General features: G+C 42.8%; 1 protein-coding gene across 4 annotated transcripts in view; it reads right to left on the bottom strand.

Moving 5' to 3' along the window:
• The window catches only part of TULP4 (TUB like protein 4), a 111,900-nt gene that overhangs the window by 26,487 nt on the left and 65,923 nt on the right, over positions 1 to 19,490 (bottom strand). For all 4 annotated transcript variants that reach the window (XM_081187525.1, XM_081187526.1, XM_081187527.1 and 1 more), the window contains exons 3-5: positions 6,985 to 7,113; positions 6,199 to 6,360; positions 140 to 320 (exon numbers count right to left, since the gene is read on the bottom strand). In XM_081187525.1, coding sequence (XP_081043651.1) covers positions 140 to 320; positions 6,199 to 6,360; positions 6,985 to 7,113 — 472 coding nt within the window. The remainder of the gene's footprint in view (positions 1 to 139; positions 321 to 6,198; positions 6,361 to 6,984; positions 7,114 to 19,490) is intronic.

The following is a 19,490-nucleotide window of genomic DNA, read 5'->3' as shown; positions in this document are numbered from 1 at the left end:
TACCCTTCGATGTGGAGTTTTTCAATGTGGAAAGAACATTTTTCTATGGAACGGCATTCAAGCATGTCACACAACTTTACCATTTCAGTGAAAAGCAGGCCACAGACATTCAATGAACAAAAAATGGAGGCAAAATGACCTTGAGGTGGGGAGTAGTCATCTGAATCAGTGTCACTCTCACTACTATCTTCCACCAAAAAGCTCGGGTAATTCCAGGACATGCTCAGGATGCCATCAGATTCATGAAGGAGAACATGTGCCAGCATTCGGCCATGGCAATCCATGACAATAACCTGACCATCAGCAGTGCCAAAGAGGACCTGGCAAAATAAGAAAGCATCATAGTTAACAAGAATGCAAATGCGATTAAAAATAAAAACAGGCTGAAGAAGACAGTTCTCTATTATCATATTTCAAGTAATCTGAAATGCTAAACTGCCCACATCCACAGTGAATACAAGACAAAGCAAACAGCTATTAAAAATATATATCCTTATCAGCCAGGAATAAGTGGAGTTCCTGATTCCAAAAATCCATAATCCCCATTAAATTCTCTTTTAGGATTATGGGCAATACTGGGTACCATGCCATAACTACTACTTTTCCACAAACAACATTTTCTAAAGCCATCATGACTGAAGCCCTCATCTTCTTCACCCCTGCCATTTCTCCTGCTCTTTCCCACAAACTTGCTTCTTTCTCCATTTCACTGATCCCCATCAGGCACTTTTCTCCTTTCCAATTCTATATCCCCATCTGTCCTGTGGTCATCCTATAGCTAACCCCAGCCCACCCCCACCCTATACTAGTTTGAAAAACTAGTTATAAAATATTGACTTTTGGTTTCCAGATTACAGAAAAACCTTCCTTAAATATATCAGCATAAACCCAACTGGTTTTATAGAAAATAGGTCCTTGAAATCAAATATTTAAAGAACATGAGACATCATCAAAACGATTAAAAAGAAAGAACACCAACAGTATTGTCCTTGATGCAGACAAAGCGTATGATATGTTAGAGTGGGCTTATCTAATAGAATATTTAAACTGATTTGGCTTTGAAAAGAATTTAGATATTATTGCTTCTTGTTGGCATCGTTGTTCATTATCTCAGTTTAATTTTAGCAGATTTAATTAGGCAACATGAACAAATCAAAGTATCAAGATTTGTTAATGTAGAGCATAAAACCAGCCTATCTGCAGATAACATAGCAGTTTTTTATGAAATTTGTTAATTTATTAGCAATCAAAATTATGTATAAATTATCAGATTTAGTATAAATTATAGTAATATTAAAATCCTGCATTTCTTTTTTAAGAAAAGTGAATAGTTGGTTGGGGAAGATTAACTGGAAGAAGGAGGAAATTCAGTATTTAGTGATAAATATTCATATAGAATATAGCAACAACTTTATACCTCTAATAAAATCAATGCAAGAATATGTTTAAAATTTCTAAAACTTGAAAATGTCCCCACACTGGGGAGCATAAATGATGGGAAAATGATACAACACTGCTGCAATTATTTTAACTGTCATCCAGGAGCAATTTACAGATGATTGTGAATTACAAGCATGATGGGATGCTGGACCAATGAGTAGTCAACCATTGATGACCAATGTGGATGCTTGTCCCTGGAGCAAAATTGGCAAAAAACAATGTGACTCAATCAGGTGGAACTAGAGCATTATAGGACAGGTGGAAAATCAATGTGTTACAAGCCTGACAGCAACAAATAAAGGAAAGTTTCCACCTAAATACAGAATGGAGGAGGCAAGGCTTTTGTGTTGTTTAAAATAGCAGTTAGCAAACAGCCAAGGTACATCATCTAAGATAAGGCTGACTGTAACCTACAGATATCTTCCCCTTGGGCATGTTTTGTTCCCTGATCTATTGAACAAGCTCTGGCTTGCACATTTTGGCAGGTTATAGAAGACATACAACATAATCCAGGAAAGGGCAAATGCATTAAGAGCATCATGCCTGGAAAACTAAACTCTGCCCTACAATCTTAGTCACGTGTACTTCCATTTCAGTTCCAGTCCACTAATGTTAAAGGGCCTTCTTTCACATGAACATTTTTAGGATTCGTTTATGCAGTACGGTTGATTGGGAATCTGAATATATTCAAGAGGCTTGCTCATTCTGTTTAAGGAAATGAAGAGCACTGACTAATCTCCCATTACATTATGTTCAATCATTACTGCAGCAAAAAACTAAATCCAACCACTGCTGAGAAATCATGGAGGATTCTTTTAAAAAGGTGTCAGTGTGGAAAACTGCTAACTAGCAGGATCCAAGAATTATCAGTATAGAATTGCTGGTATGGTTAGTGTGACACCGATGTTTTCTATTTTAGGAGCTTACTAGTTTTGCCTGGTTTGTTTTAATTATATGTTTTAAATGAGCTTGGAAGGTTATTTGGATCTTGCCATGTTATGTTGACTGATGCTTTAAGGAAGCTTGGGGATCAAAATATGGGATTGTGCAATCCTATGCAAACTTAGATGGACGTAAGTCCCACTGAACACAGTACAACTAACTCCAGGGTAAGAACACGTAGGATTGCACTGTAAGTCAATCAACTTTTAAGAAAACAAGAAATAAATGAAGTCCTTAGGTTGCAGCCATTCTGACAGGAACATTTCAAGATCTATATCTTTGTCTCTGCTTAGTCATTCAACACTACAAGGCCATTGACAAAAGCATGCTGTCCTTGGTCAGTGATCCAAATGGCAGCTATACTGTGTAAGCTGCCTACCTCTTCAGTGTTTTGCCTGTTAAAAGATGAGGCCTTGGCTGATTGGAGGTTTTTAATAATTTGCAGACAGCTGTGCCTTCTAGATCAGCTGTGCCTTATCTTCCCCGCCTGCCTTCCCCCAGCCAGAGGCATAATTGTTAGGGATGGTGGAGAAAACCCACAGATGAAGAATACTTGCTCACAATCAAAGTCCACTTGGAAAAAGGCACTCCTTGGAAAGGAGACAGTAAGTGAAAACCACATCTGTTTTGTCAGAGGTACAATGGCAAAAGGCTTAAAGGGAATCTCTGTTTGCTTCCGTTCACCCATTTGGCCATTTATTAGTATAGAAAGACCAGAAAATGACTCTACAGTCTTCATAACCGTCTCATATTCAGTCCTTTCACTATCCAAGGTACAGAAACTATGAACTGATTAAAGCCCAAAGCACACCTTCAAATCAAAGCAGCAGGTCCAGGCGTAGGTCCCGGGGGATGTACCTCAAATCAAGAGTGTGAGTTCTCCAGCTTTAGAGTCCCTGAACATTCAATATTGGAAAGGGATTTTTGTTCTTGTAGACTACTACCAAGTATGACTTGAGAGCAGCTGGGGCAGGAGATGAGCTGCATAAACTTTTTCAAGGCAATTAAAAAACAAACAAAAAACAGCCAGATTTTCATACTGAAAATGCTCTTTCCAGGTTTAAATGGTTCCAGATCCTATATGCACCAAAAGTTTTACAGCTTTTCATCAGTACTATAAAATTCTTGGGAGAGTGTGAGAGACACTCTGAGCCTACTGGTTGGATTGTATGTTTAAAAAAAGGCTTTCCTCCTCTCTAGGAGAGTGTCTATTAATCCTGATTAATAAGTGACTTAATTACTTTGTTTGACTGTTATATGTAAATCCACTATCACCCCCATGGTATTTATATAGGACACAGAATGCACTATACTGATCTGACAAGAACCACTGAACTCCTCAGTTGTTGGTTCCCTACTTAAAAGAAAGTTTTATGCTTTACTTCAAAGCAATCCCAGAAAAACATATTTGGCTGATGACAAGAATAAGCACTGCCAAGGCAGCAGTGATTTTCTTGACTCAGAGTCCAATCCTATGCATGTCCCACTGAGTTCAATGGACTGCAATCTTTTTACACAGGATCTATTAACCATTTCACAGAAACTCATAAAACAGGTGACTGAGCAAGAAGCTAAGCAGTGTTGTCTGTTTCCATAATTTATAACTATATAAAAGCAGGCAGGTCTCACTAAAATGTAAGCCTTCTATATATAGAAAGAAAGCCACGTTTTCAGTCCAAAAAGAGCAGCAATGGAATATAAAACATTCATAAAGCTCTTAGCATGAGCAACCAGAGGTCATTAATTTTAAATGCCAAGACTAACAAGAAAACCTGAAGTAATTCTAAAAATAGCCCAAAATATTATATGCTGGAATGTTTTGTTTATACAACAAGAGAATCAAGATGATATGAGCTAGAGTATTCTTCCCTTGTTATATCTGAACTCCCTGAATTGCACTGTTATTGGTTATACTGCTCTATTTTACACTGGCAATTTAGTCATTGACTCCATTCCATGCAACATTAAATGTACTGCCTAATTAATTAAAAGCTTTCTGCTTCTATTTTGTGTGGTCCTAAGAATCAGAAATGTAATAAACATAGGGGGATCAAAGAATGCTTTTGGAGTTACAGCTTGCAAAACACGGTGTTCGTATTTCTTGGCATTTTCAGAGAACAACATTGAAAATAGGTCTAAGCCGCCGTATGGCTCCTGGGGGGATAATGGCTTCCAGGTAGCAAGCTGTTCTTCTAATGTTGTTGCTTGATAGCTGAACCCTGGCCTAGATATTTTAAGGCCTCTGGCCGAAGAAGGCTCATGCTGAGGACGTATCTCGGAAAATCAGAGGGCATTTCCACCTTCCCCATATCGATTAACAAAGAGCATGATGGAATGTTAACCATGTGGTGTTAGGAACTGTGGATTTGGCATCCAAAGAGAATTTTGTGTGAAAAATCTAGGTGAGCAGTTTCTGCGCAAGGTTTGATTAGGCCCTTGCTATGGCCACATGCCGCCTTTGTATATCAAATCTCACCTCATCCCACTCTCTAACAGAATATAGCATATTCTGACTAAAATAATAATTTTAAAAATTGCCTGCCTTCAGCTGCGGCTTCATCTGACCAAGCAGCAGCTGCACTGCCTTCATTTCTGTGGCTCAGTCTTGCGATCAACCTCCAAGACACATGCGGTGTGGCAGCGTCAGCAGAACAAGTAAACACGGCCTTACTAAAAAAGTATTTTGCTTTGTGACAGGATTTCAAATGCTATCAGCTTTTCCCTGATTTTTTATTTTAGGCAGCAGAAGCTGCGGCGAGCTCTCTGTAAGCAAAACAGAAGTGAAAATGAGAGAGAGCAGAGAAGAAAGCCTATGTTTCAGTCAGGAAAGTTGATACTAAAAACTGAACAGCAACTGCAGGTTAGCAATTAAAACAATACAACTGGGAGCCAGAAGATCTGTGTTCTGAACCCAGCCTTTTCATTTAATTGTGGTCACTGAAGTCAATGAGAACTTTCTTATCAGGTCCAATGAGATTTGCATTGGTTCGTCCCAGGGAGATTTTTTAAGCAAAGCAAGCAATTTCTCTTTCTCTTTTCCCTCAACATCAAAATGAGCAGCTGAGAAGGTGCACCTTAGCAAGAGTGGCATGAAGATAATTAATTCCCTCTTCAAAGTGATACGAGACCCACAGAGAGAGCTAAATGTTAAGTGTTAGTATAATATTTCATTAACACTTCATTATGGAATTCTGCATTTGGTTTAGATTGACTAGTTTCTAAAATAGAACACCCTGAACTGGGTTTGAGATTAGGAGTCCACAAATGTATTTGCTAGCTCACCTGGGGTGAGCATGTCTTTTAAGGCATGGTCTGGTAGGCACAAACCAAGAGATGAGCAGAGGCTCGTTTCTGACCCCAAGGTGAGCTTCCCTCCCTGAATTTGTGCTGAGAATGTGTTAACCCTTTCCCTGTCTGCCTATTCTATCCTCAGACACCTTCTTTCCCCCAGTAGAGGAAGGTAGGATGCTGCAGCAATTGCCAAGCTCAGGACTGGATTGGGCTGGCTGCATTTAAAAACAATGCTACCGCTCATCAAATATGTCTACTACTGAAGGTGCTCTCAAGCAGTTTTCAAGCATTTCAATACTTAATATACATATGACTGGAGGGGGGTATATGTAGCCATGTGATGTGAATTACCACTGAACACTTGTGTAGCTTGACATCAGTTACAAGAGTGTGTCAGTCATACAGCTAAATTAATCTACCATCTTTTTATCCTGTGTGCAGCAGGAAGGTGCTTACCGATTAATGCATAGTCAACCCTGACATACACACAGAGTGTGGCAATTTTTGTTTTCAAAGTAACCTTACCTGTAGATCATCAGGAGTCCATATGCCACAGGTGATCTGACTCTCCAGGTTAATTTCTGAAGACCAATGTCTCTGTCCACTGACTGATCCAACCAGCACAAACCCATCTCTATAAGAGATCAGTGCTTGTGTTCCATCATGGCTCCATGTAAAGTCACTCACCTTAAAACAGACAAGAAGAGGCTAGAACATTATTCCGACAATGCAGCCCATATGTAAAAGAAACAGCACCCTATAGAAGCAAATGAGACTAGAATCAATTGGTACCAATATGTTTAGCAGGTTCCGGTTAAGTGGCTCATGTGCCCCCACTTTTTTTCTTTTAAGAGAAGTTAACACAAGTTTGGCCAACAAGCAGGGAACATTAATGCCAAAGCATCTGCTGCTGCCACCATCTTGCATTTCAGATTTTCAAACCATGCTATAAAAAAAGTTTTTTTTAAAATAAAATGAAGTTCAATCCAGACAAGGGTGGTATCCAGCTATAAACAGTTCTGCTGGTGCAACTGGGTTCATGTTGTACATAGGAGAGGGGGAGCACCCCACCACAACCCCTACCTTGTGTAATGTATAGTTTGCAGAAGAGTTCTGAATAATTTAAAAATGTGCTCTCTATCTTGTGACTTTTTGTCGGTCCTAATAAAAGTATTGCCCAACTATGGATTTTGGAGTTCAATTAAAATGCTGCTCTAAGAATTGCTCTTTTCACAATTTACTCTTTCCACACGGAGTGAGAACTTTAGTGGTCTTTCTTTAAAATGAAAAAAGGAGGGAGGGGATACTAACCTGTGCCCCACGGTCATTCACAAGTTCCACAGACCATCTGCCTTCATACTGAATCCAAACAAATATTCCACCGTCTGCATCACAAGTTGCAAGCTTCTGGAATGGTTCGTTCCATCTTACCAGTACCACCTAAGAAGATTCCAGAAAACAGAACTTTTTCCCAAGAGTCTATACAAGGTTCCAACATGCAGCTCACTTGAAATTTCATTATCTGATATAGCAAAAATATATTGCCGTGCTTAAATTATAAATTAAGGCTACAAAAATTTGAAATGTTCAGCTGATGAGGCTTCTCTTTAAGAACAGCAGGATGTGTTTCACTGCTGCCATAAAAGCAACGGAGAATCTTCATGGGCACACTTTACTGAAACCAAGGACTTTTAAGTCCAGCTCTCTCCAATGTTTTCAAATGGAAACAAATCAAGTTCCTAAAGGGTTGTCAGCTTTCTCTAGGTTGTAAAACACAGATGTGCTCTCTGAGATCTGCACACACTCATTGACCTGGCTGAACAACACACACATGAAACCTCTCTCTGACAGACTGCAGACTTTGGTGGGAGCGGAAGGTTCTTGTGCAACAAGTTTGTGGAGATCTAGAGAGATGGCAGTTTCTTGAAAGGATTAATGTGCTTGGAGTCATGGGCCTTTCCAGAGATCAAAGCTGTTTGATGTAAAAGCTTGAACAGGGCCCAACAACACGGCACCTCCTCTTCTCCCTCAGAAAGTCTAGCACAGTGTTTCCCAACCACTGTTCCGTGGCACACTAGTGTGCCGCGAGATGTTGCCTGGTGTGCCGCGAGATGTTGCCTGGAGGGAGGCGGGCGAGTCGGGCGGCGAGAGGCGGGGCGGCGGCAGCGAGGAGAGGCCGCCCAGCGCGGGGCTCTCGCCGTCTGCCTGCCTGGCTGCCTGCGAGCTCGGCGGGCAGCGCCTCCGTCCGCAGCGCCCGCCTCGCGGCTCTCATTCCCTGCCCCTGCCAAAGCTCACCCAGCCAAGCCGCGCTCTCCTTCCTGCCTCGCTTTGCTGCCTCCTCCCCCCCACCCCCAAAGCTTGGAGGTTCCCCGGCAAGGGGGAGGGAAAAAAATTGAAACTTACACTTTCATGCGTCCCTCCCGGCGTGACGCTGCGCGCTGACGTCACGGGGCTGTAATGGTGGTGTGCCTTGAGATTTTTTTCATCAAACAAGTGTGCCTTTGCCCAAAAAAGGTTGGGAAACACTGGTCTAGCAGTCCAAAATGGTGTCATTCCACTTTCACGTTCCTCTGCTCCACTTCACTAGTGGGTACTCATAGGGGCAGGGAAACTTTCAGTGCAGTGACGTGATGTCACTAGTTTGGGATTATCAGGTGAAAGGAGAAGGAAAATGAAAGTAGCAGCCGCACAACTCTTCTGATGTCTAGTATCAGCCATGGCCCTACTGCACTGTAGCTACCAGCCATCAGATGGACCCTGCTTCTAGCTGCAGAGGAATCTGTTTGGCTTATCGTAGCTAATAACCACTGACAGATCTATGCAATCGATTAATATTTTATTATATAAAAATAGCCACACTAGTGTCAGTTACCAAACATACCAGAAGCACATTTCAAAAGTCAATTATGGAGTATAGGAAGAATTTATTTTTGTTGGCCCTGAAACTACCCCCAATCAACTTTGTTGGGTTGCTCTAAATCTTTAGTAGTGTGTGAAGAAGTGCTAGAGAAGGGGACAGCCAAAAATGTCTACCAGTTGACCTGGTTATAAGTCAGCCACTTCATAAACTAGTGACTGATATAGGAGAAGCCAACCATACAATAATGGTGAGGAACATAATCTGCCCTGTCTTTAAGATGCTATAAGACTCTTAAATTATGTTATGTTGCTTTAAATTCATATGCGCTGAAAGCTTAAGATAGTATCTGCTGAGTATTTACAATGCACTCATGAATCAACGCATCGTTTCCAGAAAGCATGACAATGCTCCCAACAAAGTATCATGACAGCTATTTGGATTGTTGTGGATTTAGATTGTTGGGTGAACGTTTCACCTTGTTTTATGCACCAGGATCTTTGTTGTAACCCAGGGATGACTAAGAAGGCATGTCCTGATGCAGTGTCAGTTTCACTCTGCAGCTTTAGGTGAATTCTGCCTGCTAGCTAACAAGGGCATCCCACCATATAGCTAGCAATGTTACACAATTTTGTCAGGAAGGGAGAGATGCACTGTCTCATGTGCTGCCTCTGTTTACAGGAGAAGCAAGGAAACGATTGCAATATTGTTGCTCTGAACTGTTCTGCAGTTGGGCGGAAAAGCTGCCAGAAAAACTCCATCCCACATATGCATAATAAGCTCAAATTATGCATTTCCATGTACAACACCTCTTCTCTCTCCCCACCCCCCAACTCCACACCATGCCTTTCACTGTTTCCTACAGGCAGGCAAATGCTGCCATCACGCCAAAGTAACTGCCTCCTCGATCCCTGAGGTGAAATGAAGCCACACCATGACAGCACATACCCATGACATCCACAACAGTATCAAGGAGGAGGTGAAGAAAACATCTTGTTTACTACCTAGAAAAGCACAGCATGAACTTGATTTCTCTCTCTCTCAAATAAAACTCAATGCCTGCACAATTCCTACTTGCTAACTATGGTTGTGTGTGGCTGGGCATTTTGAAAAATAGAGCCTTTTAATACCTGATAAAAGAGAAAGTAATGGGACATTTGACAGATACAATAAAGAAAACTGCAGGGAGGAAATAATGCAGAGATTATAAGATACTCACTCAACTCATGTTACAATCCTTATCTGATACCAAAAGAAGCCAATACATTCAACCCAAGGATGTCATAACATAGCTGCTCCATAAAGGCCGATTCTTGTAATATTTGCTTATTTTTCAGGCAGCATGTAATTGCCACCTGCTGAAAAGCGTCAGAATCTAGACTCTAAAATGCCAAGTCTTGCCGGTTCTAAACTGGATTGTTACAGATACCTGATGCCTTTTGCCTGCGTCCTTTCTTGGTAATGAAGTATGAAATCAGTGGTAGACCTCAGGATCTCAAGGATGCCCTGTCTGTTGCCAAAATTCAGTGCGCCCCTTCCCCAGCCTCCCACTGTCCATTCTACACCATATTCATGGTGCCCCCGGTGCTTTGCAACGAAATTCCAACTCTGATGGAATCAAGCAGCATGACGGCAGAGGAAATCTAGTAGAATGATCTATCTGTAGTGTCTAAAGGCTGGACAGTATCAAAGAAGGGCAAGTCTGATTCACACATAGATCTAGTGTGCATGTTCCATGTGCAGTGGAGCCCAGCAGTGGAGCCTCCCTCCCCTCACTTTGGGCACAACACTTTATGTAACCGAGGGCCTGTGTGCATAAATTTGCATGCAAGCTTGTAGTTAACCCACTGCTTTAAAAAATAAAGCAAGCAGGTATCAGCATATTGCATGGGCAGAGTGTACTTCCTCACGAAAGCGCCCATGTAGGCTCCAGTTCATACAAGATATTCCACATGCAACGTACAGGCTGAAGCCATTTAACTTCTACATCAGCCACTTTTTCTCTAAAGTTGTAAGAGCCTCTTACAAGCCCTTTCAACAAAGCAGATTCCTCAGCATACAGCACACCAGCAAAGCCATTACTGATTATTGGATCACCCATCCATCATTAAGCATCACTGCAGGACCACAAAACTGAGAGGAGGGTAAGCCCCAGCCCAGAAGGAAAGTGGAGTAATTCAATAATAGCATTATTATTATTATTATTATTATTATTATTATTATTATTATTATTATTATTATTTCATTATCACTTTTGTGGTGAAGGGGTGGAAGTGGTAGATGTATTACTGAAAAAGACATGTGCTTAGGCTGAGTCAACATCAATCTGTGTCAGCCAAATAACTACAGGACAACAGATGGCTAAAATGGGTGTTTTTCAGAACGCCCCCACAAAATTAGCATAAAGTACTATCCCATAGCGGTGGAGAATTGAGCAGCATCCAAAAATCAACATAGATTTTCTACAAAACACTCTTCATACAGACATAAATTCTGTTCACTTGCCATCATCTGCTCTACTCAGTTCCAACTGAACGGTCCAATGGATGGGATTATTGACTCCCCCTCTCCCAAATTCTAAAGAGAGATTTAATTGAGATGTACAATGACACATGTCCAATGCCATTGCCTATTGCAGCCTCTTTCTCTTCTCTTAATTCAAGTCTGGGAGGTCTTTGCCGAGATTGCTTGTTTATTTCATCCTTCTCATAATAGCTACTCTTTCTTTAGACATTTGTATTAGTTGCAGACACTTTCTGAAGCAGATTCCAGTTTAAATGTTCTTAATAATTCTCCATCTTTGACTATATGGACTAATTTACATGGTCCATCTTAAACACGGACTATTTATTTATTGATGCTAAAATAAGCTTCTAAGTGGTTTATATGCATATAAACCAATGACATCAACATTAAAACATTAAACTCCTGAACTTAAATACACAATAAAACAAGTGTTGAAAACATTAAAATATAAACATCATCTCTATATCTACATCTATGTATCTATTGTGTAGTATTTAAAGCAGGGTCAATAGTTTTGTGTGGTGGACTGGCTGTCTGATCAGTTGGCCATGAGCCCAGTTCCCTGGCAAGCTTCTTCTAAACAGTGTGGAAAAAAGTCTACACTGAGCTCATCATGTGGTCCTGATGAACAGCTCAGGGCTGATTCACCTGGCTTGTTTCAAACTGGGCTGACCTTTTCTGTATCACCTGTTATGAGCCATCACAAAGCAGCCAGCCAAATGCATACCCTTAACCCCCCCCCCAAAGCACCAGAACTTTTGTGAGCTGCTTTGCTCTGAAATCCCAGAACAAACCTGCTTGTGCGATGAGCCTCTGCATGTGACCAATCTGACTCCAGCCAAGCAAATGTCAATTCAGTTTTAAAATAAATCTCTATAAAGCTGTTCTACTGTTCTACACAATACACAGAATGTCACTGTAGAATTGTGGACTTAAAATTGCTTCAGATTTCAGGTGGGAGGCTGGTATCTTTAAATGCCCCCATGTGTAAATCCCTCTGTGTGCGTGACAGAAAGATGACTTCTCTGAATTCTTCTCCTTAATCTTCTGGTTTAACTATATGGAAGAAGTTCAAATGGCAATGTTTAAAAATATGACAACCTCACTCTCATGCACAATCTCTGCAATCCAGAATTCCGTCATCCCAATCTTCTACTTCATTCTGCAACTGTGGTTCTGCTACACTTCAGTGTCAGGAGAATCAGCCTTCCAAACAACAAAACCAAAAGGGATCAGTATCTACACACACTCAAACTTTATAAACTTTCCCCGTCAAGCTTACTCAAAAAATAAGCTTCCAAATAAATTATTTGGACTTGCTTCTCACTTTCATTTTACAGTGGTACCTCAGGTTAAGTACTTAATTCGTTCCGGAGGTCCGTTCTTAACCTGAAACTGTTCTTAACCTGAAGCACCACTTTAGCTAATGGGGCCTCCTGCTGCTGCTGCCGCGCTGCCGGAGCACGATTTCTGTTCTCATCCTGAGGCAAAGTTCTTAACCCAAGGTACTATTTCTGGATTAGCGGAGTCTGTAACCTGAAGCATATGTAACCCAAGGTACCACTGTATATGTTCTGTTTTCAGAGGCAGCATCTAAAGACATCATGGAGGAAATGCTGCAGGTATGCGCTCCCAATGGTGAAGAACAAACTGCCTTCAGACTGTCTTACAGAATCTAATCATGACATGTGATGGGAAAAGGTGACTTGCAAATGGCTCAATGAAATGAGCAAAACTGTATGTTCCAAAATAATTCTGAAAGGAAAGGGCAGTGGGGAAGGAGCCTGAGAATGTGAGCCAGTAGGAATGGATGGAAAATATCTTCCTAATTTCCCTCCTGCCATTTTCCATTGGCCAGTGAAGACCTTTGTTTTACTGGCAGGCTTTTGCTGCACCATCTTAGGTAAAGGGTCTGTGTTGAGGACTGGTTTTTATCTGTCACACTTGTCTTCCTTGAATTTTATTGATACGACTTGTTGTGATTTTCATCCATATCATCTGTCCATATCAGTATCACAGCCAGATGCGTGGGCTACTATTATTATTATTAGTAGTAGTAGTAGCAGCAGCAGCAGCAGCATTATTAGTATTAGTATTTAAAAGCATTACTGCCTCTGATCATGGAGACAGAGCATAGCCCTCATAGCCATTTTATTTCTAGCAAAGTCAGTCTCTTATGCTGCAAATGCAGAGGGCATACGAGAGCATCATTTAAATGCCGAGTCATTCTAAACTGTCACAAACATTTGCATGCCTTACTTCTTCACCTTTTCCTATTGGCTAAACAAGTTTGAATGCTCAATCAAGGCTTGTCAATTCTCCTGGACTTCATTGACTGGGAATCATTTATCAGCTTCTGCACAAAAGCAAATCGCATGCATGAAAAGACAACACAGAATATATTATCCTTCAGGAAACAGCATTCATATGGTAGAGGAATGGTGGGGGGATATCCTTTAATGACCTTAAACCACTGGAAGCAAAGGAACAAAAACTGTCACTGACAAGTTCCACTCAGAGTGACAGCAGTGCAGTTGCTTGCAAACCCCGAAGGCCGCACTGGACAATGGCCTCCAGTTGAACTCATATTTCAGACACGTCCTCTTATGTTTATAGTTTTACTTTGGGAAGATGAATTATTCTGCCAATTACTGTCATCTTTGGTTTCTTCCTCTAAAGAGCAGATAATAAATTATGCACATATTATCGCAACATGGGAGATAAGGAGTTTTAAAGCTAAATGCTGCAATTAAAACATGTTTTAAGAGCTATTCGATTAGAAATATTTCTTGGATTGTTTGCTTTTTCCCTTTCTCCTCCCTCTCTGGAAAAAATGAGATTTCTTTATTCAGTGCAAGGAGTGATCTACTGTGGAAGTTGAACAGAAATGAAGCTTTAGTGACCTATTTTTGATCAGAGGTTATGATGTTGAATATTACAGAAACAATTCTATTTCAGTTGGTCAGTGGGATTAATTTCAACCTAATAACTAATCAAATGTGTTCAGGTCGTGTGACTTCTTCTGTGAAACCTTTTTTTATTTACCCAGGTCTTTTAGATGCCTTGATTTTATTTCTGTCCTATCCTGGCCTTTCTGACTGCTGCGCTTTTTTGACTTCATATTTATTGTTTAAGGGTTTTGGCATTATTATTTAGAAAAATTCTGATTTTGCATATTTTCCATAGGTCTTTTATTGGTTGTTTGTTTGAGCCGTTTTGGGCACAAATCTTCATGGAAAACCCTGGTATCAACTTTGCCAAGCCAACAACAAAGAAGAACTGGATAATTGTGGCTGACTTGTGGCAGAATGTGATCACAAAAGATAGCTGCTATCCTGCTGTAAATTCTACAAGCATTGAGTTCAGTTCAGTTCTGGGTTTTCCTTCAACATCTAGACCAGACTGGGGGCTGTGGGAGCAGGAAGAGGAAAGGGAGAGGATGTGCTGTCTTAATTGGATGGCTTCATCAAATATAATCCTCACATACCCTATTGTCAGGGTTGTTAAGTGGGTAACATGTCAGGATTGTCTATGGGGAACCCAGTCCAAACAAAGGTTACTGGATGGCTTTGAGTAAGTGATGAAAGTGAGAAGTAAGGCACTGTCTACCTCACAGGGTTGTCATGAAGGCAAAATGGAAAAAAAATGAAATTAGAGACATGGTCATGTGATTTAGGCAGCTTCTCTTGTAGGATTTAGCTTTGTGCTCATAACCTGTCATCTTTTGCAGCTTTCCCTCTTGGAAGCAGGGGGAAAAACCTGTTCCAACTGCCGAGTAGAAAAGTGGAAGACATTTCTATTTTCACAGTTATGAAGAGCAAATCAGCTTACTGCTTTGCAAGGATGAAACGTGTGTGTCAGTTCATCATGTGTTTACTTTCCTCTTGTAGCAGAAAAAAGAAAAAGGCGAGTTATAAAAGTATGAATCCTGTATATTTCAGTAGAATCCTGAAGGGGATTCTTTGGAGCGAGATATGTACATATTTCCTGCCTCAGAACAATGGCTTGCCTCCTGAGCATCTGGAAAGTGACAGAGGAAAAAACCTGCTGAAAGAATGAATTATATTTAGACAAGTGAGACCATACCTTTCCTCTCATTATCCTCCCAGTACTATTTTCCTCCCTCCTGTCATGTTTAAAAAAAAAAGCCTTCCCCCAGGCAACTGGCTGCTCCCTTTCAGGCGTTCAGTAACTCAGACGAAGCTGGAAAGATGTGGCAGGGAAGAAGAAGCAAGTTTCTGAGAGATTGTCTGAGAGAAAGAATTACTACCGTATATACTTGAATATACACTTATATAAGTGGTGAACAGGCTTATACTCGTCAATAGTTTTCCCAGTTTTCTTGTGCTAAAATTAGGTGCTTCGGCTTATATTCAGGTCGGCGTATACTCGAGTATATACGGTATCTTAATAAACAGAAATACTTGAACCGTTTAAAAGCCTATAGAATTGTTGCCACTTTCAATATGGCAGTAGCCGAAGTTTAGAGCTGGAAGCCCAAATTTACAATTTTGATGTAATTCTTTTGCAACAAAGAGTCTTGTGGGACTACCCTTAGGCCTGGTTCAGAGGCTGGGGCAAAGCACTGCAGCTAGAATGTTGACAGGAAGAGATACTGCTTAGAGATTATTGTGATTAGGTGGCAGATACATTGACAAATACTGCTGCTGCCACTGCTACTAGCTAACAAATTGATTACGGCTTAAATTTTCATGGACCAGAATCTGATCCAGCTTCACAATCCATAGTTTAAAAGTTGCTTTAAAAAAACCACAGAAAAACAACAACCCTGACCCCTTTGTTTTCAACCAGCCTTGGGTTTATACACATATAGTGCTAAACCTTGGTTCTTTGAAATTGAAAGTAAATACTAACCACGTCCTTCTGCTGGCCAGACAAAACAAGGAAGGGGGGCATCAAGCCCAAGGCTTCATTCAGCTCATTATAGTGAACCTTGTGTTAAACTATGGCTCAGCATTACATGCAAGCCAGCCGCACATCATTCCATTCCTGTGCACTTTTAATTCAGCCCATCAGTTATTCCATAACAAATATTCTACAGAGCCTCATAAACCACCACGGAATATTTGGAAAGTGGTCTTCACTCAGTCCTCTGCATTGCATATTTTGTTTTTGTACTCAGATGTTGAATGATCCCACAAGAGGCACTAATGGCCACCAACCTGGATGGCTTTAAAAGAGAATTAAGACAAATTAATGGAGGATGAGATTATCAGTGGCTACCAGCCACAATGACTATACTCTGGCTCCACAGTTGGAGGCAGTATGTTTCCATAGGTATCATCCAAAAAACATTTTGAGTCAAATCACACTTGCTTATAAGCTCTCTTCCTCTCATTCACACACTACATATACCTTAAATATATTACTAATATCATCAGAAGATTTATGAATTTAAAATCACTTATGTATGTAGGCTACTATAAAAAATATTTAATAGTAGAAAAACCTTTTTTATTTACAAAAACACTCCTTATAATCAGAAATAATCAATTTCTATCACCCTTATTTCCAATTCTTGCTTAATATATCGCATGACTAAGTTCAATTTATTTAAAGACTCACTGGAGGTAGAGCATAACACTGATGTTAATTTTATCAGTCCTAACTGCTCCCATCATTTCCAAATTAATTTCTGTTTGATTGATGCTTGTTCTTTCTTCCAAGTCTTAGCATATAATATTCTTGCTAGGGTGAGTACATTCAACACCTGGGTTTGAAATTTCTCAAGAGCTACCACACATTGCGATTAATTTAAAAGGCATAATGAGAGGAAAGTTGTCAGGGGTTTAGGTGCAGAGGCACGGGCAAGGGAGGAAACAGAGAGCGAAGGGGAGGAGACAGAGGAAAGGATGAGTGATGACGACGACCCGAGATCTCCCAGTCTTTCCAGTGAATCAGAGGATTCACAGAAAGGAGCACCAGTGGCCAGGGCAAGGGGGGAATCTAGAGAGGCACCCCAGGAAGATAGAGCCAGAGGAGACTCAGGGGGGAGCAGCTGGAAATCGGGACCAGCGTCACCGCCAGGAAGCAGGGAAGAGGAAAGGAGCCAGGGGGGAAGCGCTGGCAGCTCACCACAGGAGGGAGGGCAGGAGTCAGGAGTGGCCACACCTCCATCGGGGAGCGAAGAAACGGTTAAGAGGAAAGTGGAAGGTTGGGCGCGCGCGCCAAGTTCAAATGCAGAGGAAGGCGGCGCAGTGAGCAGCCCCGAAAGGGAACCAGGTCCTAAAGCCCGGCGCAAGGAGGCAGAAGGGTCCGGGTCAGCGTCAGAAGAATCCCGGAAGGAAGAAGCCCCGGGGGGTAGAGGGACCCAGAGGAGGACAGTCAGGAGGAAAAGGTGGAGCAAGGCTAGGATATTAAGTTGGTGCGCACGGGGCGGAGACTCAGACGGAGCCTCGCCGATCTAGCTAGTAGACGTAGAGTTGCAGACAGCAGCGTGAGAATGGAAACTGTAATTCAATAAAGACTTTTACTTAATGACCGCTGGCTAGCGTGATCCTCTGTGAGCTAGGATCTTGAAGCAGCTCTGACAGTAGGCTCCGTCTCCACATTGTGGGCATCTGCAGCCTCGAGGAGGGGAGAGAAACAGGCGCCCACTAGCGAGCTCACGAACGGCAGGAGACATGACGGCTGAGCAGCAGATAGAGGACCTCAGAAAAGCAGTGGCACAACTGAACGCCGAGGTTCTCGCATCCAGGAAGAGAGAGGACGAGGCAGCTGCCGCCTGCAGGGATCTCCAGGTCAGGTTAGACGTACTGGCAAAGCAAACACCCCGGCAGGAGGGAATTGGGTTGGCGAGACGGACAGGCGGACTGCTCTCTCACTTCGATGGGAACCTGCAACAGTATCCCAACTTTAGAGCCGACGTACTGTGCGCACTGCAACTGTTGCATAAAGACTTTAGAGATGAACAGGAGAGAGTGGGGTTCATCATGTCCCATCTGCATGGGGAGGCGAAAGCATGGTTGCGCAATTTATGGAGAGATAACGATCCGGCGCTCCAGAATGCGGATGCCTTTATTAAAGCGATGGATGGGTGTTTCTTATCAAGTATTGACATTGATCTTGCACGGAAGGAGGTGCATGGGCTGAGACAAGGGAGGGCCAGCGTCAGACAGTATCATGCCCGCTTTTTCGCCTTGGTCAGCGCCCTGGAATGGGACAGAGATTCGGCTCCTGTAAGAGACCTCTTTTGGGAGGGACTGCACAACTCGATTAAAGATGAGATAGCGAGGGGGGAGAGACCCCGAACCACCCAGGAGGTCGTTCAGAGGGCACTGGCTGTGGGGGTGAGGCTGGAAGGACGTCCGTGGAGCAAGGACGAAGGACGTGGAGGGCGCGAACCAGCCGGGGGCCCCTCCTTCTTTCCCAGAGAAGCAGCACGGGCGCAATCCACGCCTCCGCCAGGAGGAGGAGCCGAACCTATGGAGGTTGGAGGTGCAAGGGCTCAGTCAGCAACCAGAGCCCTAGCACCGGCAGCAGTGAAGGCGAAGCCTCCTAGAGGGACCAGGAAGTGTTACGTCTGTGAGCAGCCAGGGCATATGGCGAAAGAGTGTCCCCAGAGGCCCCACAAGCTTACTGCAGCCTCAGCAATGGTGACTGCAGCAACGCAGCAGGGAGGACCACAGCAGGGAAACGACGATGTCTGGCTGGAGGAAGAGGCACTGGGGCCCAGCCAGACGTGTTAGTGACGCAGTCCCCAGAGATTTTACAGCCAGTGAACCCCCTCCCGCCCAAACCAGTAGTGAGGCTCACAGCATCTCTCCAGCTGCCCAATGGAATCACCATGGACGTGCCAATCACCATCGACTCCGGCAGCAACGCGGACTTTATAGGGCAGGAATTTGTCGACAGGCACGCTGTGCAGTTGCTGCCGGCCACACTGCCCCTGCAGGTTGTCACTGTGGATGGCAGGGAGCTGCTAGGGGGGCAAGTGGTGAAGCAGACGCCACCAATGGTGATGCGACTTGGAAATCACAGGGAAGTCATCAGCTTCAACGTCACTCAACTGTCTGACACGCCCATTGTATTGGGCATGAGTTGGCTGGACAAGCACAGCCCAACGATGGCTTGGTTCCAGAGGCAGCTGGTTTTCGGCTCTTCCTTTTGTGCTGAACACTGCATCGTACCCAGGCAGGAAGGAGAGGAAGAGGAGTCACAGCTGCTGCTAGGCACGCTGCAAGCGATTCCCCACAAGTACGCAGAATTTCTGGAAGTTTTCTGCGAGAAGGAGGCGGACAGGCTACCCCCTCACAGACCATATGACTGCAAAATTGACCTGCTGCCGGGGGCGGCGCTGCCTAAAGGGAAGCTGTATTCCATGTCTGAGGACGAACTGCAGGAACTCAAAGACTTCATCGATCATAATTTGGAGCGCGGTTTCATCCGAGAGTCTAAGGCAGCGGGGGGCAGT

This window comes from Podarcis bocagei, assembly GCF_964188305.1.
Source record: "Podarcis bocagei genome assembly, chromosome: 3".
In the NCBI taxonomy this organism is placed as follows: Eukaryota; Metazoa; Chordata; class Lepidosauria; order Squamata; family Lacertidae; genus Podarcis; species Podarcis bocagei.
Note: the sequence above shows the minus strand (reverse complement) of the source record. Positions and strands in the feature narration are given on the sequence as shown.